The sequence below is a fragment of the Dinoponera quadriceps genome, unplaced genomic scaffold (assembly GCF_001313825.1).
Source record: "Dinoponera quadriceps isolate SergipeBrazil2010 unplaced genomic scaffold, ASM131382v1 scaffold3, whole genome shotgun sequence".
Lineage (NCBI taxonomy): Eukaryota > Metazoa > Arthropoda > Insecta > Hymenoptera > Formicidae > Dinoponera > Dinoponera quadriceps.
In genome coordinates, this window is record NW_014554293.1 from 2,327,565 (window position 1) to 2,347,426 (window position 19,862).

The window sequence follows — 19,862 nt, forward strand, 5'->3', positions numbered from 1 at the left end:
TGACCATTTCCTGCTTCGCTCTAACTGCGAAAGTAATTTATTACCCTAACCGGTTTATGGCGAGCTTTATGGCCAAATACTAGCCGTTTTTCATCTTGTGATAAGTTTTCGGCGCTACGTAAAAGCGGCTAATTTATCCTCGCGATAAGCGTTGAATGCACGCGAGTTATTTTCCCGTATTATTTCCACCGTATAAAATTCCGATGAGCGAACGTGCTTCTTTTTCGCTCGAGCATATTGTTCGGTAAATGCGAGGTGCGATGCATGATCCGTTGTATCCGTGGTGTAAGCCCCGATGAAATGTAACACAGCCTGAGGCTATTATCTTCCTGGAAGCCGGAGAGATTATTCCTCGCGCCATACTTGTCTGATTTTCACCTCGCGCACACATCTCGTGTGCCTTCATCATCAAGCGCCTTCCCCGAATTCATTTTACCACACTGAGGAACTTCTTTACGTAACTGTCAATGTTACCGGCGATATCGCTGCGGAATAAATTAAACGTAGGCTGACGATATTATAAACGGGCTGCCTCGTAAAATAAGGATCCCTGTTATGCAATTGGAAATCGAGATGTATCATTCCGTGCGTATCCTAAAGGGGGGATATCCTAACACGGGATAAAGAACTTACGCAACGAGAGAGAAATTTAAATTGCATTCCTGCCTTTATATCGCTCAAGAAAGAACCTTATATTGTGGTTGGAAATCATACGACGTGGATCGTGTTATGTCTAATAATTAGACATATTCTCGCCTGACACAGCAATCAGTTTTTTATTCTTCCTATGAAAAAAGAAAGGAGGAGAGAGGAGAATGTTACTGCCATTCGCCGGATAATGTTACGATATATTCCGTGTATTCCGCGATAATTGAAATAAAATCGTCAGTGTGTATATCTAAGAATACGATGTCCTCTAAATGCATTTTAATTAAATTTCTATATGTATTGAAATGGAAATTTCCAGCCGTGTATTCACAACTTTTGCCGATCGCAATGGGGGGAAATGAAAAAAATACAAAGACTTGTTGTTATGATTATTATTGATATTGTTATTATATCAATATTAATATTATTGCCATTATTATTATTGTTAGTGTGGCGTCCGATGAATAATAATATAGTACGTACTCGGGATCGTGTTAGAAATTGTTCTCGATTTCGAACCATTTTGTCGACATCCTGCATTCGTACTTGACAACAATGATACGTAAAACGATACATAATTGTATTCATCTCGAAGGTGTGATACATATACAAGCTAATTTACTCTCGTTACATACATACACAATCTCCAATGTTGTGGCATTGACTGTTCAGAGGGGGGAGTGAACAAAACGCAATATTTGTAATGAAGCGTATTCGAGACTGTGAAAAAATTCGTATTTCGTAATAATTATTACGTGTGTGCGCGTGTATTCCAATAAATGATGCTCTCGTAAAAATGTTCAAATTTTCGCACACTAACCATGTACACGTTATAAACAATATAAACGCTCAACGGCGAGTTTATGACATACAAAACTTGAAGAACTGCTTCGCATTGGCGCCCCAAGGTTGAGAGATGAAAGTTTCCATAACGCGATCCTCGATTTCCCTCCTTCATTCTCACTTTATGTTACGACGACGGAGTTAAGGGCTCACTGTCGGTCGCAAAACACACTGGATCAAGGCGTGGTACGAATAATGCGTGATAACGATGCGATATGTCGGTTAATTAAATAATTCATTAATTAACGGGCTAATCCATCAGTAGGGATGGAGCGCTGCCAGGCCCAATCTCGGCGGCTCGGCGTAGCTGTAACGATATCTACCGAGCGCCGGGGCCATTTCCAACGCTGGTCTGGCACTTTCACGATCAAGTCCAGGATATCTTTCATGCTCTGACAGTTCCTGGTAGGTTGTGCTCCTCGTTCGTAATTTGTCACGCAGCTCCCGCGAGTGCTGCTGCGTGCGTTGTTCGCGAAAATCTCGCATCTGCACAACGAGGAGATACGCAGTGTGATAGATGCGGTTATGATCGCGCAACCGTTAAAACACACCGACGGCGTAAATCGTCATCATTTGTAGGTAGACTTCGTACTTACTTCTCTTTGATCAACGGGATTCCTCTGCTCTCTGAAATCCCTACCAAGCGGCAAGTCCTCGTAGAAGCTTCTCGGCCGTGGCTTCGAAGTTTCCGTTTCGGACGGACGTTCGACCGCGTAATGATGAGTCCTGGGTCGCGGTCTGCCCTTGTGTGACACGCCGTTTTCGCGGTCCAACGCGTCCGTCTGATTTCGTCTGATCACGTGCTCGTGCGAGGACATGGAGTTCATACTCGCCGGATATTGCCGGCCGGATCGTTCGTCGTGAACTTGTCTAGCCGATTCAACCCTGTCGAATAACATCATTATTCGATCAGTTAATAACGAGTTAGATGCTTTTGCATAGAAACCTTAAAGAAACATAATATTATTTCAGAATTATCGTCTAAATTTTAGCCTTGCTAATTGTCGTCTTATAAATTCATTCGAACTGATGGCTGTCTTTCGAGCGTTTCCCGTTTTTATAACAAGAACTAACTACACACGAAAGAGAGAGAGAGGTCTTCCGTTAAAAGTTTCACGGAATGTGGATACGTAGGATATCGACGCTAATTGCAGTTCTCCTCGAACGAACGCGTCGATCTCCGTACTTTTATAAATATCTCGCAGGAATGCGTTTGACCGGTGAAATTGTTCGTTACTCACGTCTCTCTAAACCCGTTCGAACGTGGAAAGCTGTGCAAAACCATATACGTGCAAAACGAAACGCACGACAGTTGACGACGTGCTTAGATCCCTGGACCGATACTCTCGACAACGATCTGCATTCCGACTTTTACTCAATCCGTGCAGTCGTTTACCCAGCGAATGTTTCGTCAATTAGAACGCGCTCGCTACATAATAAATAATTTTATGTTAAAAACGGCCCGTTAAAATTTTGCGTTATTTTAACCTGGAGTATGTCATGTTGACAAGGTAAATTTGTTAATTTAACATTATATTTCCGTATATTTTAATACATATTTGCGTACTTTTTAACACAGCCCATATGTTGAAATAAGATGAAAAACAATTTCAGCGGACCGTTTTTAACACGAAACTTTCTACTGTGTGGGAGAATTTTTCTTCTTTCTGGCAAGATTTTACTGCGAAGTTTTACCGCACCGTCAACGATTTTTATCACGCAGTTCAACGAAAGCTTTCTCAACAATGTTTATGGAATATATTCGAAAGTGGTGAGTTCTCTCTTCGACCAGCACATCGTGCATATTGATTCATCATCAACAGTCGTCCCCGCGATAAGATAAACATCCGGGTGAGCACCTGTGAACAGGATGATGCTCGACGTCTCTTTGCCTGGAGAGAACGGGTCTGGCGATGGCTTCTCTCTCCATAGCCCTGAACATTTCCTTCGCATCTTGGAACCTCTCCCTAGGACTGGTCACCTCGTTGGGATTGGCCCTGGATTGGTATTGAGGACTCGGCGTTCGTTGTCTGAATTCCGCTGCTCTTCGATTTCTGTTGCAGCTCGGTGAAACTCCCCTGTTCACCTGACTGGGCAGTCTTTCCGGGCTTCGCGGTAGCCGCGGCAACGTCAGACTCGACGCGGCCGTCTCCACTTCCGGATACTCGTTCTCTTCGTCCGGCACGCCCCAATCGTCATCTAGGAAGGTTAATCAATATGCAAATTAGAAATTCTATTCACGCGTCTAATGTATCTTACGAGAGATCAAGAGGTATACAGCGCATGGACATTTTCTTGAGTCGATTAATTACGTTCGATTAATTGCACATCAACATTTGTGACTTGGACTCTCTTTTATACGACCGCGTTTCGCCTCTCCTCCTGTTAAACGGCAAACATCGGCATTACACACGGGGGAAATATTGTAACAAAAATTTCCACAAGATTTCACAATACTGTACCGCACTGGGATTACGTCTGAAATTATGGTGTGTGTTGTAATATTTAACGATATATTTCATATGCACACATCACTAAAGATTACAACACGTAGAATAATTTCAGTCGTAATTCCGGGACGATCCATTCGGAAATAATGTTTACCACAATATTTTCTCCGCGTACATGAAACATTTCGCCAAGCAGTCTCCGGACCGGCCCCACTCCGCGCGACCCGCGGTAAATCGGTCGGTGTAATTCTCGCGGAATCTGGCATCTCGATGAGGTCAGGAAGATTTAAAGAGCGGTAGCGGGCTACGGGGCAGAGGGGGTGACGGAGGAGGGGGCACAGATGAGGTTCGAGGAGACACGAGGAGGAGGCTGAGAGGTGCCTCGGGCTGTGGGCCGAGAATGCGGAACTTTATTCCGTACGTACGGCCTCCCACGAGGTCGACTTACGCACGAATTTACAAGTGCCGGTCGTAGCCGGAGTTGTCGTCGTCAGGGCAGAGTCTCATCATCATCGGCATGACTGTCATTATCCGCCGCCGTAACAGCGACGACACGGGCCGCGCTCCCGGCCGCCGTTCTCTCGGCCGCGCCGTGGAAACGCGCCTTCAGAGAAGTCCTTTGCGCAACGATACGCCGTAAAACGGCGAGGCGGAGTGCCGTTACTGTATTAGGTAAGAAACGGAGGGTGAAAAGTCAATCGCGCGCGTGTGGGATTCCCACTCCGGACGTCGCGAGATTTCGATGCGTTGTCGACGTCGCGAAATTTCGTAACGTCACGCCAGCAGATTGCAAACGTTTCTCTCGTCCCAGGTGGAAGAAAAATCTAAAAGATGTTTCAAAGACATCCAAGAGACGTTCTATTTTTTTTCTTTTTCGAACCTTTCAAACGTTTCGAGAAATCCTTTTAAGAGGTCTTTTAGTAATTTGTTCTGCCTGCGGAGTTGTTCCGCCTTAGCGAGTTTTTACGCGTGCGTGCCGTCGCGGAGTAATTTCGAGAACGATTTACAGACAGCGATCCTCGTCACTTCCATGATACTCGACAACTGACGATAACTCGATGTGTAACGGTATATTCCGTCGAGATATTAAAAATCCGCGCTTGCGATAAAGCACCGACGGCCGGCGCAATTGATTAGCGCGACTACGCGGCAATAATCCGATAGATCCGATCTCCACCTGGGCGGCGTTAGAATAGTCTCGCGCGAAATGTAGCCAACATCACACGAGGTGACTACGGAGGCGAGTGTACGGCAAGCGCTAAGTGTGTCATATCTCTTTACACCGTGAGCATTTCTGGTAGAATCGCGGCGAAGCACCGTTCGCACGGGGCGACGGGCGAAGGCAAAAAGTGCGATCGAACGTTAATCACCGCGAGACATCTGTCGTATCTTCTTCAACGGCCGGAGGTGGGTATAAAGGGTGTAACGGAAGAAATCAATATTCGTGCATCTCTCATTTTGTTAGAATAATTTTTTCTTCTCTCTATAGAAAAAAAAGCGCTGAGAGGAAGCTCGAGGATGATCGTTAGCTGTTGATAATGATTAGATGCTGTTTTATAATACTTATAAATAGGATGCAAGGTATCGTAACCAAGGAAACTGGAGTGGGACTCGTGAGCCACCTTCCTAGGGGACGATGCTGAGATACATTGAGATGGTCCGGTTATCTCAGCGATGACGCGTGTCCGATTGTTTGTTGACGTGTGGTCGAAAATCTAATCCGACTTGAACGCGCAACAATCTCCGCAGCCTCCACCTGGAGAGAAACTCCCATTGTGCGTCATCAGTTGGCCTAAACAAAATCTTGCCTGCCTCATTCCCCAGCTTCGTGCCACATTTATGACAAACAACCAATCTTCGATGTATCTCCAACGAATAACAAGGCTTGCCGTAAAATCTCACTAACTTCTGCGCCCTACTTTTATCAACAACTGCGTGCCGATCAGAAAGTAACGGATAACATCGGAATAATGGCTTCGAATGATCCGAGAGTCGGATGATCGCGTCGATAACACATTCGATTTCAAGACATTGCTGATCTCGCCGATTGTGTTGCTGCTTCACAGCACAGAGATCAGCTTTCTGCAAATAGATACCCTAGTAGAAATTGAATCTCGTCGGTATCTAGCCACGAGGCTGGTAAACTCGTGCCTGACGTCGCCATTGGCCAATAATATAACGCTTATTTCTAGACTAGATATGTTAAAGAGTTTTAATTGTAAATAACAGAAATAACGCTTATTTCTAGGCTAGATATGTTAAAAAGTTTTAATTGTGAACAAATAACAGAAAGATCATAATTAGTTGTCAGGCGGAAATGTAATGCTCACTTTTGCTTTTTTAAGATTTCTACAGAATAACGTGCCCTGAATTTTTACTCCGCTCATATTTCACTCATTTACTCATTTTACTTATCTCACTTTTAAATTCCAGCGGCGGATATATATAGCGCAGCTGGATTATATATTGTAGACAGCGTCGCCTGCTCCTCTATTTAATATGTAACGACTAGATAACGGCTAGATCGCAAAACCGGTTTCGACATTTTAGTGAATAATCAACCGATAACGAACTGGAGGCCAGCTACGAGATAGAACATTTCATCCAGTCTGTGCTAGATAACTTTTTCCGCTAGATACCAGCTTTTGACACTCAAGCCAACGGAGATACATTTCTACTCGGGTATGTGGCGTGCCTTCGATTCGAGAATTCCGAATATTCGCCAAAGTCGGGAAGCTGTCGCTGAACGAGCACTCGCGCGAGAGACAGCTATTTAATTTCCGCGCCAAGTCTGACGGCGCGTGCAAATCGGGCACCGGCTGCTTTTTGCGGCCGTACATAGGCCCTGAAGCCAACCGAGATACGTACACCCATAAGCCGTGGTACCTGCCGCTGACACGACATCCTAACGGTATTCCTTCCACTGTAACAGGTGCTCAATACAATCTCTCTCTCTCTCTCTTTCGCTTACGTACACGAGCTTAATGCCGGAGCCGAATATATCTACCGGTACACGGTGCGACCGAGAGCACCGGATCTTTCTTTCTTTCTTCTTTTCTTTATTCTTTTTTTTTCCCTCCTCTCCTTCATCTCGAAATTTATTCAGTGACGGCATATGGGTCAGTCGTCCGTTAAAAACACGTTTCTCGCGAGAGAAGAAGAGAACTCAGAAGACGAGCGCGAGTTGAAAGACGAATGCGAGCTCCATGCGAGAACTCGTAAAGGTGTGTCGGTACATATGCATCGCACGGGCATACCTAATGCCGCTGTTATTGAGAATTCGCGTATTGGATTTTGCTTTGCGCAAAAAGAGACAAGTAGGATGCCTTCGTTCACGGTAATAAAGGATTTTTCACCATTCGCCGCATGGACTTCCCTCTTGCGTCCTCGTTCTCGCGGGATATGTAAAAAGTGCACAGCGAGTAAAGATAAATCTCTCTTAATCGGATCTCCCATTTTCTTCTGTGAGCTTTCATTGTGGAGGATCCGCTTTCCTCGGATATCGGGAATTACGGTTTGTCGTTTGTGATTACTTATCTTATTCATAGGGACGGGTGCAACCGCGCGAGAGAGAGAGAGAGAGAGAGAGAGCTCAGGTCAAGTCTGAAGAAAAATCTAAGTCAATAGACTTGATTAAATGCAGAGAAAACGCACGAACGCACGAATTAGCGCACCGTTGATCTCTGCGATACGCAATTTTTTTCTGCCCCACTGCCAGCTTTCCTGCGTGCATTTTTGTTCTTCGCCGCGCCGGTGATCGACTTTCCACTTGTCCCCAAGATTTCGCATCGTTTTCTTCGCGCAATGACACGCGTTGCGTGAAGGCATTTCGCCGAGGATGCGAGGATTTCGGGGTTGGCCGAGGTGAAAGTGGACGATTTTATTGTCAAACGGAATGCGCGGTCTATGGGCGAGCCCGGACGCCTCTCGATTCCGTATTCAATATGACAGCTCGACGGCGGAACAAAAAGGAAGAAAAAAAGCGAGCGTGCTTAAAGACGACGCGACGCGACGCGAAACGTATTTTTCGTAGCTACCGGCAACTGGGTTACGAGGTCGCTCGGTTCGCCACTGCCCAGTTTTCTACGACAGCCGATAAGATTCGAGTCTGTACACGTGGGCACCTGTCCCACGAGTAGAAAGCGCCCAAATTTTTCGTCGTTATCGAGTCCGGTGACGACAGGAATTTCCGATCGAGGTATCGTTTTCGTTCTTTACGCGAGTGAAACTCAGGAAACGGTTAGATTTTTGCGATACGTTCATTTAAAATGCTTGATCCGGATCCCGGGCTGATAACACAAAACCGGGACATAAGACATCTTTAACACGTTCATTGCCAAGGTGAAAATTGGAATTTCGTGTGGTGGCCAAATTTTTTCTTTAGTTTTTATTGTGCTCGAAATAAGTTAATATATTATTTATATGCTTTTATTATTATGCACATAGGATTTATGTACTCTAAATATCTATTATTTATAAATTACGCGATATGGCGTGATTGGCCGTTTGGTGAGAACTCGCATCACGCGATATCGCGTGATTGGCAATGAACGCGTTAAGACATCTTCAAAATGTCCTAAAGACACGTCTAATGTCCCGGTTTTAGTTCTTGCGCTGCCTGGGATGTGTCCTGTTATTCTCTTCGTGTATTTACTTACTCCAAATCTTGATTCTTGACGCGCGCGCATAATATCCTGAGGAAGAGTGTGAAATTTATCAGTTGGATCTCTCTTCCACGCTTACCGATGGTGAACGATGAGACAAATATGCAATTATCCTATTAATTCTTGACGCGCACATGGCTCCTCTTGCCAAGAAGAAATGATTCTCTTTCGTAATTATTTCCACGCGTAAAAAGCTGATTTCACCGATCACCGGTAGTTCTCCTCGCCTCGAGAAGAATGATTATTAGGTGCGCGATCGTTTCCTGAGACGAATCGCGAAAAGAAGAAGCGAAGACTTTCACTTTCGTGCGGCGCCCAGCATCGGCTTGCGTTATCGCTTAACTCGCGTAATGATGCGTCCAGTCAATACCGTTGCGAGATTATTCTAAAAACTGTCCACCTTGCAATTAACGCGAATTAGCGGTGTGAATTACGCAACCAATGTCGCGCGGAGTCTTTTCAGAATGTCTCGTTAAATAGCACATTTACACCCGACCCTCTTTCCACAATCAATTTCACTTCCACATCGGACGTCGACTTTCGATATTTTACAGCTAGCTGTTCGTAGGTTGATTGGCCCGCAAAGTTCTTTCGTTGCAAATTACTTGGAATCGAGCGGAATGTTGAACTTTGACATATATATGCATACTTCGGTTAAATCTGCTACCAATAAGGCGACGTTTGCCTTAGTTTTAATCGCTGCATCTAGAGAGAGAGAGAGAGAGAGAGATACGTACAGCATAGTGAGAATTTCTTATTAAGTATGCCAAATAAGAACATACGTATTGCATCGGAATATCAGTTTCGAGGTAGTTCGTGTTTACGTCCTGAAAACCTATTTTCGCGGCCATGTAATACCTACGCAACCGATGCTCTCGGAGATATTGGCCAATAACACGGAATTTCTATGCGGCGCGAATGTAATACTCGCGGCAAGTTTCACACTCGCTAGCGCCGCAATTGTCACGCTTGTAGCCAATATTATGCACGCTCTACGTGGTTTTCTTGCTTGAAATGGGATGTTGCATCGTAACTTGACGTAACGGCCGAGCCGCGAGATTTGTCCCTCAAACTTTGTAATTACCACGACCCACTTGCTAATGTCCGATCTTCATCCACGTCTCTCTTCTAACACCGATAAGGATATCAGTTCACGTTAAGGACGAGATAAGTTCATTTTGAAAATTTCACCAATCAAAAGTTTCGATCGATAACTGATTGGGGAAAAGTGCATAAAAGCGAAGACGTGTAAAATCATTTGAGATCTCTTCGAAATATAAAATTAAAAGTAAAAGATGAAATATAAAATATATAATATTAAAATTCCAGATCATTTAATTATCTCTCTAATAAAATATTCGTTTACGGAATGAAAAATCAACTTAGTAGAGATAAAGCACCAAAACCAATGTACTATTTTGTTTTTAGATTCTAAAATCCTGTTGAAGGTGTGCAGTTAACAATTTAAATGCATAAATATAATTTAGCAACATTTCTTTATCAAAATATATGATAGTTATAAAAATTATTACATATTTCCTCGCAAATAATTATTTTTTAAGATATTTGCAGATTGACGCTTTTAAACATTAGACCTCAGAAATGACATACTTATAGAGAATTATCAAAGAAATCAAATAAAAGCACTGAAATTACACTATTTTAAACATTTATCACATATCTTTACACAGATTATTTTTAATCTTACATAACTTTTATTATGTGAAAAGGATGACTTTTTCCGAGTATCGTAAACAAACAAACAGGAAAAACAAAGGAAAATCAGTCACTGGTAGCTTCAATAGCATTTTATAAGATGATATTTCACGGTAAAGTTTAGGTATGTCGGTTGCAAGACCAGCAAGCTCAGATATGTCGGCTCGCAGAACAACCCAACTCTAACTTTTCTTGCGCGGTTCGGTGATTGAGACACTAACATAAAATCGAAAATTCATAAAAAATTCAAAACTCACACTATAAAGTAGTATTGTGAAGTAATTTACCGCTGATTTGTCGCTTCAATTTTCACAAGAAGATAATAGCTCGACCAGAACTTTAACAACGCTGATGTCAAAACTTCAAACGACGCTGATAATTTCGAGAACGCGCTTACAAACAGAGAAGTTTGCTATACCGGCTGCAATTATTATACATAATAAACAAAATTCATGTTCCGCCCGCCAGAGTGAAATACTTTACAGCCGAGAAATGTGTTTGGAAGTATGCCAGTTTACCATACTTATGTTAGTTTCGGTGGCTTCTCGTCTACTACTTCGAAGAGCGACTTGGCGATCTTGAGAACTGCTATTTTCACTTTAGCATTGGAGATTATCAGATCATTCTAAGCTGTCGAGAGTGCACTGCGCCGTCATTCGATTTGGCTTATTAGCTGACACTCTGGGGAGTGAGAAGCCCGTCAGGACGGGAATACCCGGACGGGAATAACTCACCGGAAGATGAGTCTCTGGACGGTCTGGATGGCCTCGGGCCGAGAGGGTGGTGCGTCTGGTAGGGCGGTGGTGTCGCCGCGCTGTCGGATCCTATGCCGCTGCTGGCCGCGCTTCTCGTGCCATCCCTGTCGACGGCGGTGCTACCGCCACCCACGATCGTCTGATTCAGGCAGCGTCTGAACTCGATCCCGGCCAGGTTGCCGCGGTGTCTGTGCACGGTATCGTAGTCACGCGGCGGCAGTAATATCGGCCCGACGTCGTTATCGGCGGAATTACCTCTGCCTGAAACATGACCGCCTGCTCGTATCTGCGTCTCCTTGACACGTATTCGCACATAAGCATGCACGGATGCGCAGCCTGTGGCGCGCTTATTCCTTCGCGCGACCAAAATCGGCCGGCTGCGAAGCTAGCGTTTTCTTTCTAAGGGCGAACGAAACGAGAAATGTCTCCGGACCTTTCCGTAATTTCGGATCGTGATTCGATTGTATTCGTAGGTGTTAATTTCGCCAATTACACTATGAATTTCTACTATCTTTGTATCGCAACACCACCGATTGCGTGTCTTGAGGGCAAACCTCTCAGACGTAATTTTGAATTTACATTCGTGAGTTCTGTCCCCACTTCATTTCTCTTTCATTCGTATTTTATATCCCACCGCCCACGATGGTGCGTAACGTTTTCTGGAATTTCGCGAAGATACGCGCATATCCCGACTCGCTTACCTTGCTACAGAGGTGAAATATTAAACGAGGTGTAAAAGAAGACATTCACCTAATTTTGCCCGCAACTCGGCGGCCAGAGACTCGTAAATGGTCGTGGTCGGGACCGGATCGTGTCTGAGCTCACCGCTGCCTTCGGAGGACTCGGATTCTCGGGTACTTCGGCCGTCGCTGCCTAGATTGTTGCGGATCCTGCCTTCGCTCGTCGTGACCCTGGCCAAATTGTCGGCGTGTGACGCCAGCGCTTTCAACTGGCCGCCCAGCAATTTGGCGGTCTCGACCGAGTCGCATCTAAAACCGTCGGGAAGGAAAACGGGAAGGTGAACAAAGTTGCCGCCTGAAGTCCCGAGCCCACGGAGCAACGGAAAAATCAAGTAAGAGGTGAGCGGAGAATCTCTTCCCCTCGTCTCGTCTTTACTCGTAAATGAGCGTTTGAATTTTGCCTCCTGCCAGATCACACCGCATGCCCAACCACACCAGGTGTCCCGAAACAATTAATTACCGGTGATGCACAACGTCGTATTAAGAGGCTACGATATGGAACTCTCATGTACGACAAGAGGAGGCACTTTAGCGTGGGATTAAGTCGCCCTGTTTGCGGAAAACGCGTGGAAAATGCGCATCGTGATGTAAGCATACGATAAGTACGATCGTTCCCAGCGAGAAAAATACTGACTCTTGCCCCCCCCCTCCTCCCCCTCTCTCTCTCTCTCTCTCTTCCTTTCTCTGCCTCTCAATTAGGTCGGTAAGTAGAGTTAACGAAGTTCATCGTGGAATATAATTGTTATTCACCCGAGCTGTACTATGAAATGTTTCTTAACGGGACTTTCATTGAGCATACCAGAGAGATTGCCTTCGGATCGTACTTGGCTTAAACAATCACTTGATGTCGATCTCCGTGGAATGACACTTACAATCGGACCTTCTCTTTTCAGGTCTCGGTCCTGGCGAGACAAAATTCGGCCGAGACCTCCGTGCCTCGAACAATCGCGACGAAAGGCGCGCTGATTATCGCGCCATTGTAAAATAGATCACTGAACTAATAGCCCCGATAATCTGCAATTTAATGACAAGGTTGCTCCGGATACATCTAATCCGCTCGCCGTTTCGCTTCGAAACGATGAAACGCGGCCAACGTGCGAACCGCCACGGATGGTTATGAAAATCATTAGCGATCCGTTAGAATTACGAAAGTCGTTAATTAGAGAATGAAACGCGGCGGTATAACGGGTGAGATCAACGGGTGAGATGACGAACCGAATGGCCTTTATTTAACAGCGAATTCCTCGCGCCGGGCCCGATATGTATAAACAACGTGGCTGTATCTCACGTTCTTGTGTTGCGTTTAATAAAAGTCTGCGAGATGCTTGAATATGTATAATTCCGATTACGGAAAGAATAAAGTCGCCGGCACGGGAAAACGATTAATATTTATGGTATATGTCTCAATGTGTTTCATATATTAATATCTCAAAATATGCGCAGTATTCCATTCCCGTCACTTTATCTGAATAACGACAATTTCTCGAGATAAATTCGAGACAAGTTACGATATTAAAATGTCAATCTTTTCTAAATAGGAAGTATTTAAATTATGAACGATAAAACCAATAGTTTTAATACATAGGTGAAATAAAAAGATATTCTCCTCTTTATATTGACGATACACTCCGACGAGATTTATCGGTGAATTTTCCGGAAAAATGCCGGGCTATGCATCTTCTAACCTCTCATGATCGTATATCGAAGTATATCCGACGAAATAACTCGGAAGTGGGCACATCGGTCTGCGAAGGGTCTTCAAAGTTCTTTCTTCGTAACTATCACAACTGTACGTAACTATAAATAAAATCTACAATTCCGTCTATACATGATATATTTTTATTACTTGCGGTTGTGACAATTACGAGTTCAGATCTTTCAGTCGTGAAAAAATCTATCGATAACGTAACTTCCAAGTATTACGGACGGTTAATTAAATATAATTTGGGCGATCAATAATGGTTAGTTGTTATCAATAATGGATCAGTCACCGAAGCTTCGTATTAGCTTGCAAAGAAAACACAATAACGTGCGTGGCCACCTGTATGCGTGCACGTGCACGGGATTGTTCGTGGCGGGATTCGGCAGGAGAAGAGTCGCGGCTACGATGTCCTCCCGCTGCACGGCTGCCAGCACCGCGTGACCTGGTACTAAGTGTTTCACCGCCGACCTCGTGGAGCCACCCGGGTGAACCGTCTGTATAATCTTCAGACCTTTGTTGCTCACCTATCAAATATAAAAGCACGCCGTTCACGTCGGTGGTTGCGCGAAGCGTCTCCTTGCGCAAACCGTGCCTTTGTTTGCGCCCCGTGAATTGCGAGAGAGCGCGCCGCGATACATTTCGTACATCTCGTCCGTCGCAACATTCGAATGTGTGACACGTAATACATCGAAAATGGATGCAGGGGTGGAACGCTAATAGATACGTACAAACGCGCCAAAGTAAGGATGACGTTCCTTGAATGTTTAATATAGGAAAGTATTCCGATGCGCGCGCGTACGATCGTGCGGACGTGTGTATGCGCACGTATCGAAGACGTCGGTTAATTATTAATAAGGCAATCAAGGTTTCCCGTCATAAGTTTTAGCTCGCTTAATTGCGTTGTTCTTTATCGCGTCCCATCCTGCGCGCGAGACTCGTCCTTGTACTTAAAGAGAGTCACGTGAGAGCAGAGATATGCCGCAAGGAGGCGTGTGCCGCGCGGATTCTGTCCGTACAATGTGTTCCACTTCGCGTAAACGCTTAATTACCGCGCTGTCGATCATCGCGACGATTCGAATTGCTGAGATGCTCGCAACCAGTTATGAATACCTGCTACCTACGGACACCCCGTAGACTCTCCCGGACGGCAATTAGACTTACACAATAATTATGATGTGGGCCTCGACGTTTCGTAACGTGTCGTTCTTTTTTCTTTTTTCGACACGATGCTCGCGGCGGATGCCAAATCGTGAGATTCCGAACGAGCGAATGCATCGGACGGATCGGTGAAGCCGATGGAAAATGATAGAACAGCAAATTGTAAAAATAAGCGAAGCATCCGGTATTTTCTGTTATTTCTTTATTTTCACTCAGATCAATGATCTTTAACCGATCTTTATAATTTTGCATCTTTACAGTCTCGCGCGTGTTACGGTTAAAATGTAATCAAAACTATTTTTAAATACACATACATACACTCTCTTTCTTTCTCTCTTCTATCACGGGCCGTTCGTCTAACGCGTGATAATCTCCTTTTAACAGCACGGACATATGGCGAATTCTAATTCGAGGTGAACGAAAAATTCGCATAATTACGCGGAACCCGTCCGCTTAATTTGACACCGTTACCACGAGGCGCTAAATCATTCCTTATGCGGTTCCGATCCGACTTGCGCTTAACGAGATTTATTGCATTACATACCGGCGGCAAATGCGATTTCTAAACGAGCGAGCGTATCCTTTTTTAGATGCTGTTTGGTATGCGACGGGGAAGCGCGCGCCACGTGCCCGGTTTAACGGTCGTGAAACAGTTTTGGCGAGTCAGTTTATTTTCTCTTTTCCGTGTCGGAGGCATCCAGAGGTGTACTTTGCATCGCACCCGTTCCCGTAAAATTCGGGTCAGTGAATTTATTATTACATATTCATTCGCTAACGCGTCACGTTTCAAGTGCAAGAACGAAATTCCTAGTGCTTCGAGGAAACGGTCTCGTTGTGTGCGTTTCCGTAACTGGAAGATAACGCAACAAATAAATACGGCTTTTATGAGTCAGAACAAAGACGTCCTTTATCCTTCTTTTCGCGGTATCTTTCATCAATTTTAATCATCGTCATGAACAACCGAAAATTTGTTAACGGAGACGAGTAAAACACGTTATACGATGACTCGCACGCTGCGTGAGAACGTTCTCCTCCACCTTCTCCTCCGCCTCCTCCTCCTCCTTCTCTTCCTCCTCCTCCGCAAAATCTATCGCGAACGCGCGTTCCATCGAGGTTAACACATTTCCCTCTGTGGCTTCGCCGATTACCGAAAATTCCCACGTTCTTAAAATACACGTCGAAAGTGTCGTCGCCAAATCGCGCCCACGATTCGTTCCGTTCTATCGCCGAGCGATTGCGCGCGCAGAGAAAATGCGAGGGATCGTTACGAGAGGGAACGACAATCGAAGGAGCCGAGGGAACTCGATCCACGGTTAAGATCGTAATTTTGCGATTTTTATGTGCGATCCGTGCGAGTGCTTTCACCGGGGTATACGGGCAGATAGGAGGCAGGGACAATAAGAACAAGGGGAAAGGAAAGCACGGCATTATATAGGCGCGAACTCCAATCGGTCGTGGCGGATTGTCGTCGCTTAATTCGTTTCGGTGATATTTTCGACGCGCGCTGCCAAAACCGGATCTCTCTCTTTCCCTGTCTCTCTCTCTCTCTCTCTCTCTCTCTCCCTCCCACCCTCTCGCTCTCTCCCGCTCAGGATGGTACCGCTCACCTGCAGTGTGACCTTGAAAGGTTCTTGAAGTCGTTCCCGCTCCAACAGGTAAGCTATGGCACTGGGCATCGCGTCCACCCCTTTGGCCTCTCTCGCGCCGAGGTACCAGACGTAATAGAAGCTCTTCTTGACATCCTTGCTACTCCTCAGACGCAGGGCCATCACTCACTATTCACGGAAACAAACGGAATTTCATCATCGTTCTCGGCTAAGGACACGGGGCTGTCGAGAAAACGGATCGAACACGGCGGACACGGTGGACACTTCGACGACCCGTTATTACGGGAGTATTCGACGTTTAATGGACTCTCGTTAGATGAGTCGGCTGTCGATTTGCTCGATTTAATGCTGAATTGCCTCCTGTTATGATCGAGGTGACACAAATAAGAATTCTCGCGTCGCGTTCCCCCTATTCGCAACGTATCGTCCGAATCTAACCGGCGGCGTTTCTCGAAACAGGTGAAATTATTATCGCGATGAGGACATAATTTATTTTCTGCTGAAGACACACACTGGGACTGATGTAACGTTTGATACAAAGATATAAAGTAAAAGTAAGTAAAACACAGAGGAGAGCTTCTTTGCGTTAATGTAATACATCTACAATGTGATGGTCGCTTTTAAACAGCTATGTGAGAAAACTGTTCGTCATTGAAGGTTTTTTCGGTATCGATCGAAATCACTACTGACTGCGATAGAAGATTCAGAAGACTAAATGTCTATTAACATCTTTTGTGCATTACAGATGCAACAATTCAAATTTGCGTAGCGAAGGTTATTTAGGTGATGCGAACATTAACACGGAATGTATACGCGCGCGCTCGCTTGCGGAAGTGTTTATCAAAACGGCGGAAGTTGCGGATAATATTACGACTGCGCGCGGAACGTAAACGGATACTATTTCCTGCACGATTTTTCCTCAACTACACACCGCCTCCGTCGATCGGAGAAAAACGTCGATTTTTCGCGAGCAAGTCTTCCACCGTGTCTGCCGTGCGAGAAGCACGAGCAGCCTGTTCGGTTCATCCACTTCCTCAATTACTTTCACGCTTAAACCCGTTTCCACGTTATCCATCTTGCAAGCGAATGGTTTCCCACTGATCCTTAACGCGCGACCGGTGCTTTATAACAAAAATATTTTACGAGATGAAAGCGTACCGATGTAGATGTCACCTTATGAGATAAATCGTCGGAGGGAATGCGCGCGTTTCCAATATGAACGATTCAAACGAGCAATGACAATTTATTACTGCCACTTTTCCCGCGTGCGGAACAAGAATTTCACACGGAACATTTTCATCGACATCGACGACATTAAGAGGTTGTGTGTAACTTCTTATTTCCCAATTCGCCAAACTTGAATAAATTCGCGACATCGTTACTCGGGATATATCGTGCGAGTCTTCTCTTGGTATTCTTCTCGATCTTTTACACAAACATCTATCCGTAACCAAATGAAAATACCGCGCACGTCCTTATTTCACTCGACGTTATACGAGAGCACACGACGAATTTCAAATATCTCGTCTCCATTTTCCAGCACAAACAGCTGTATTGTATCAGAAAGAGAGAAAAACACTCCGCGTCGGTGCGAAAGATTAGTATAGTTTTGCGATTAAACAAATCAAATACGATCAATCGGTGTCTCTTCGCGCATTCGGGCGAACACTGAGCGACGACTCGCCGTTACTACAGTCGCGCAGAATCTCGACAGGTAGATCGCGATTTTTCTCGAAGAGCATCGAGGCGGTCTCTCGAGAGAATCTAACGATACGCATCAGGATCGATGTTGGTAGCCCTACTACCGAGGCTCCAGTCCCTGCAGCGGGGAAATACTGGGGCCCTATGCCTACACTACTCTACGTTGCCACTTGCCTGGTGTGTGTGTGTGTGTGTATGTATATATATATATATTTATATATATACATATATATGTATGTGTGTGTATATATATATATATATATATGTATATATATATATATGTGTCCTCGGAGGTCTTCGCCTCGGGTTTTACAGCTACCCTGAAGAGAAACGGCAAAATTCGCGTGCGGCCCCTCGTTCCACGCGCATAAAGCACACGCGCGCCTCGCACTCGTCACATGCACATGCACCGCGCGCACGAGCACGATATGCACACCTGTAACTCGCGGACTCTTCTGACAGCTGCGGGGACCACCGTTCCGTGCACTGGCCGTAAGGCCGCTCCGTTCTTCCGGGCGACGCTCGCCGATCTGAACGGCGGAACGAAACGGAATGGAACAGGGACCGGCGGGCCTCCGCGGGCCCCGTCGGCTTGCGAGGCGAGAGATCGCCGTTTTTTCAAGGCCCCTCTCGGCTCGACTCACTCACGCTCGTCCGAGACGATACGCCGAAAGTCATTTCGGCATATCGACATCGAATTCTACCGTGATGCTGGTAAATACAGAACGAGTGGGAGAAGGAATGAAGCTGGCCGAAGAGTGAGTGAGTGTGTGTGCGTGTGTGTGAGGGGAGGGTGAGAAGGAGAGAAAGAGAAGGTGTAACGATCGGGGATTTGGCCCCGTGCGAGTCTTACGTCTTTCGATTCTAAAGCGACCTCTCACGCTTGTCCCGAAGGTGCTCCTGACATCTTCCGATCTTCTCTACCCTTTCTCCTGCCCCTCCTACTTCGAGCTGCTCTATCTGACCGCCACACCTTGTCGAAGATCGGTCTGAGATCGGTCGGCGGTAACGCGTTCCATGCTTGGAGAAAGAAAGAGAGAGGGCAGCTTCTATAACTGACGCTGTGTTGGACGGATACCGTCCTGAATTCGTGTCTGCTCGGGCCCCCTCGTCTCTCTTTGAAGAAGAAAGAGAGAGGAACGGGTCTTTCCCTCTCCACCCTCCTGTTCCTCTTCCTCCTCCTCCTCTTCTCCTCGTCTCTCTCTCTCTCTCTCTCTCTCTCACTCTCTTTCTTTCCCTCCTTCAAGTTTCCCTCTCTCTTCCTCGTACTCTTTCTACCGACATCTCCTTTGGATTATCTACCTGTCTGCGTCTATGCATCTCCGTTGCTCGTATTTCATTTATCCGCTTTTCTTTAAGCCTTCGATCGGTGCAGAACAGAGGCCTGTCTTGGTTTGAAGAGAAAGGGAGAAAGGATGCTTACCTTTACCTCAATCCCGTTGTCTCACGAGTTCTAATACCGCGTCTTCTTCGTTTTTCTCGCTGTTGCACTTCCATCCGAAATTTCCTCCGGACTCAAAGAAGCAACGGGAGAACCACCTTCTTCTCTCGGCTTATGTCTGTATCATATACGTAGTAAGTGCACTTTGCAGGACGCTAGGTCTTCTATAGGAAATGACAATTAGCGTTCGATAAACTATGCAAATTAGCTGCTCCGTTTCGTAGGAAATGACAATGGAAATTTATATCAGAAAACCAGGAGCCACCGAAGATGATTGTTACTTTCACACGAACTAGTCGAACTAAACGATATTTAAAATGCAGCAATTCGATTTGCAATATTAATTAACCTAATTAATGAATCGACATAACATTTATCCAATAGTTTGACAAATATTTACAGTACGGTTTTACCACAAATATTTTTGTTATTCGCTG

At 45.4% G+C, this 19,862-nt stretch overlaps 1 protein-coding gene across 4 annotated transcripts; it reads right to left on the bottom strand.

Annotated features, from left to right (window-relative positions):
• Positions 1-1,079: 1,079 nt before the first annotated feature.
• Positions 1,080-19,044, bottom strand: LOC106743389. 4 transcript variants are annotated; one of them, XM_014617181.1, is made up of 8 exons: positions 18,838-19,044; positions 16,284-16,451; positions 13,858-14,042; positions 11,827-12,065; positions 11,056-11,337; positions 3,351-3,690; positions 2,088-2,376; positions 1,080-1,977 (listed from the first exon to the last, which is right to left on the bottom strand). In XM_014617181.1, the coding sequence occupies exons 2-8, from the start codon at positions 16,443-16,445 to the stop codon at positions 1,750-1,752; spliced, it is 1,725 nt and encodes a 574-aa protein (XP_014472667.1). In that variant the 5' UTR covers positions 16,446-16,451; positions 18,838-19,044; the 3' UTR covers positions 1,080-1,749. The 4 variants fall into 4 exon arrangements, with proteins under 4 accessions (XP_014472667.1, XP_014472660.1, XP_014472676.1 ...); XM_014617174.1 differs by lacking the exon at positions 18,838-19,044 and adding an exon at positions 18,421-18,499; XM_014617190.1 differs by lacking the exon at positions 18,838-19,044 and adding an exon at positions 18,304-18,470.
• Between the last annotated feature and the right edge of the window lie 818 nt (positions 19,045-19,862).

Bases quoted from the DNA above. Each gene is read 5' to 3' on its own strand.
- LOC106743389 (XM_014617181.1), bottom strand. From the start codon at position 16,445: ATGGCCCTGCGTCTGAGGAGTAGCAAGGATGTCAAGAAGAGCTTCTAT. The intron at 12,066-13,857 runs GTGGCCACGCAC...CGACGGTTTTAG, and splicing joins GTGCACGTGCACGCATACAG to ATGCGACTCGGTCGAGACCG. The intron at 11,338-11,826 runs GTGAATGTCTTC...GTCATGTTTCAG, and splicing joins CGAGTTGCGGGCAAAATTAG to GCAGAGGTAATTCCGCCGAT.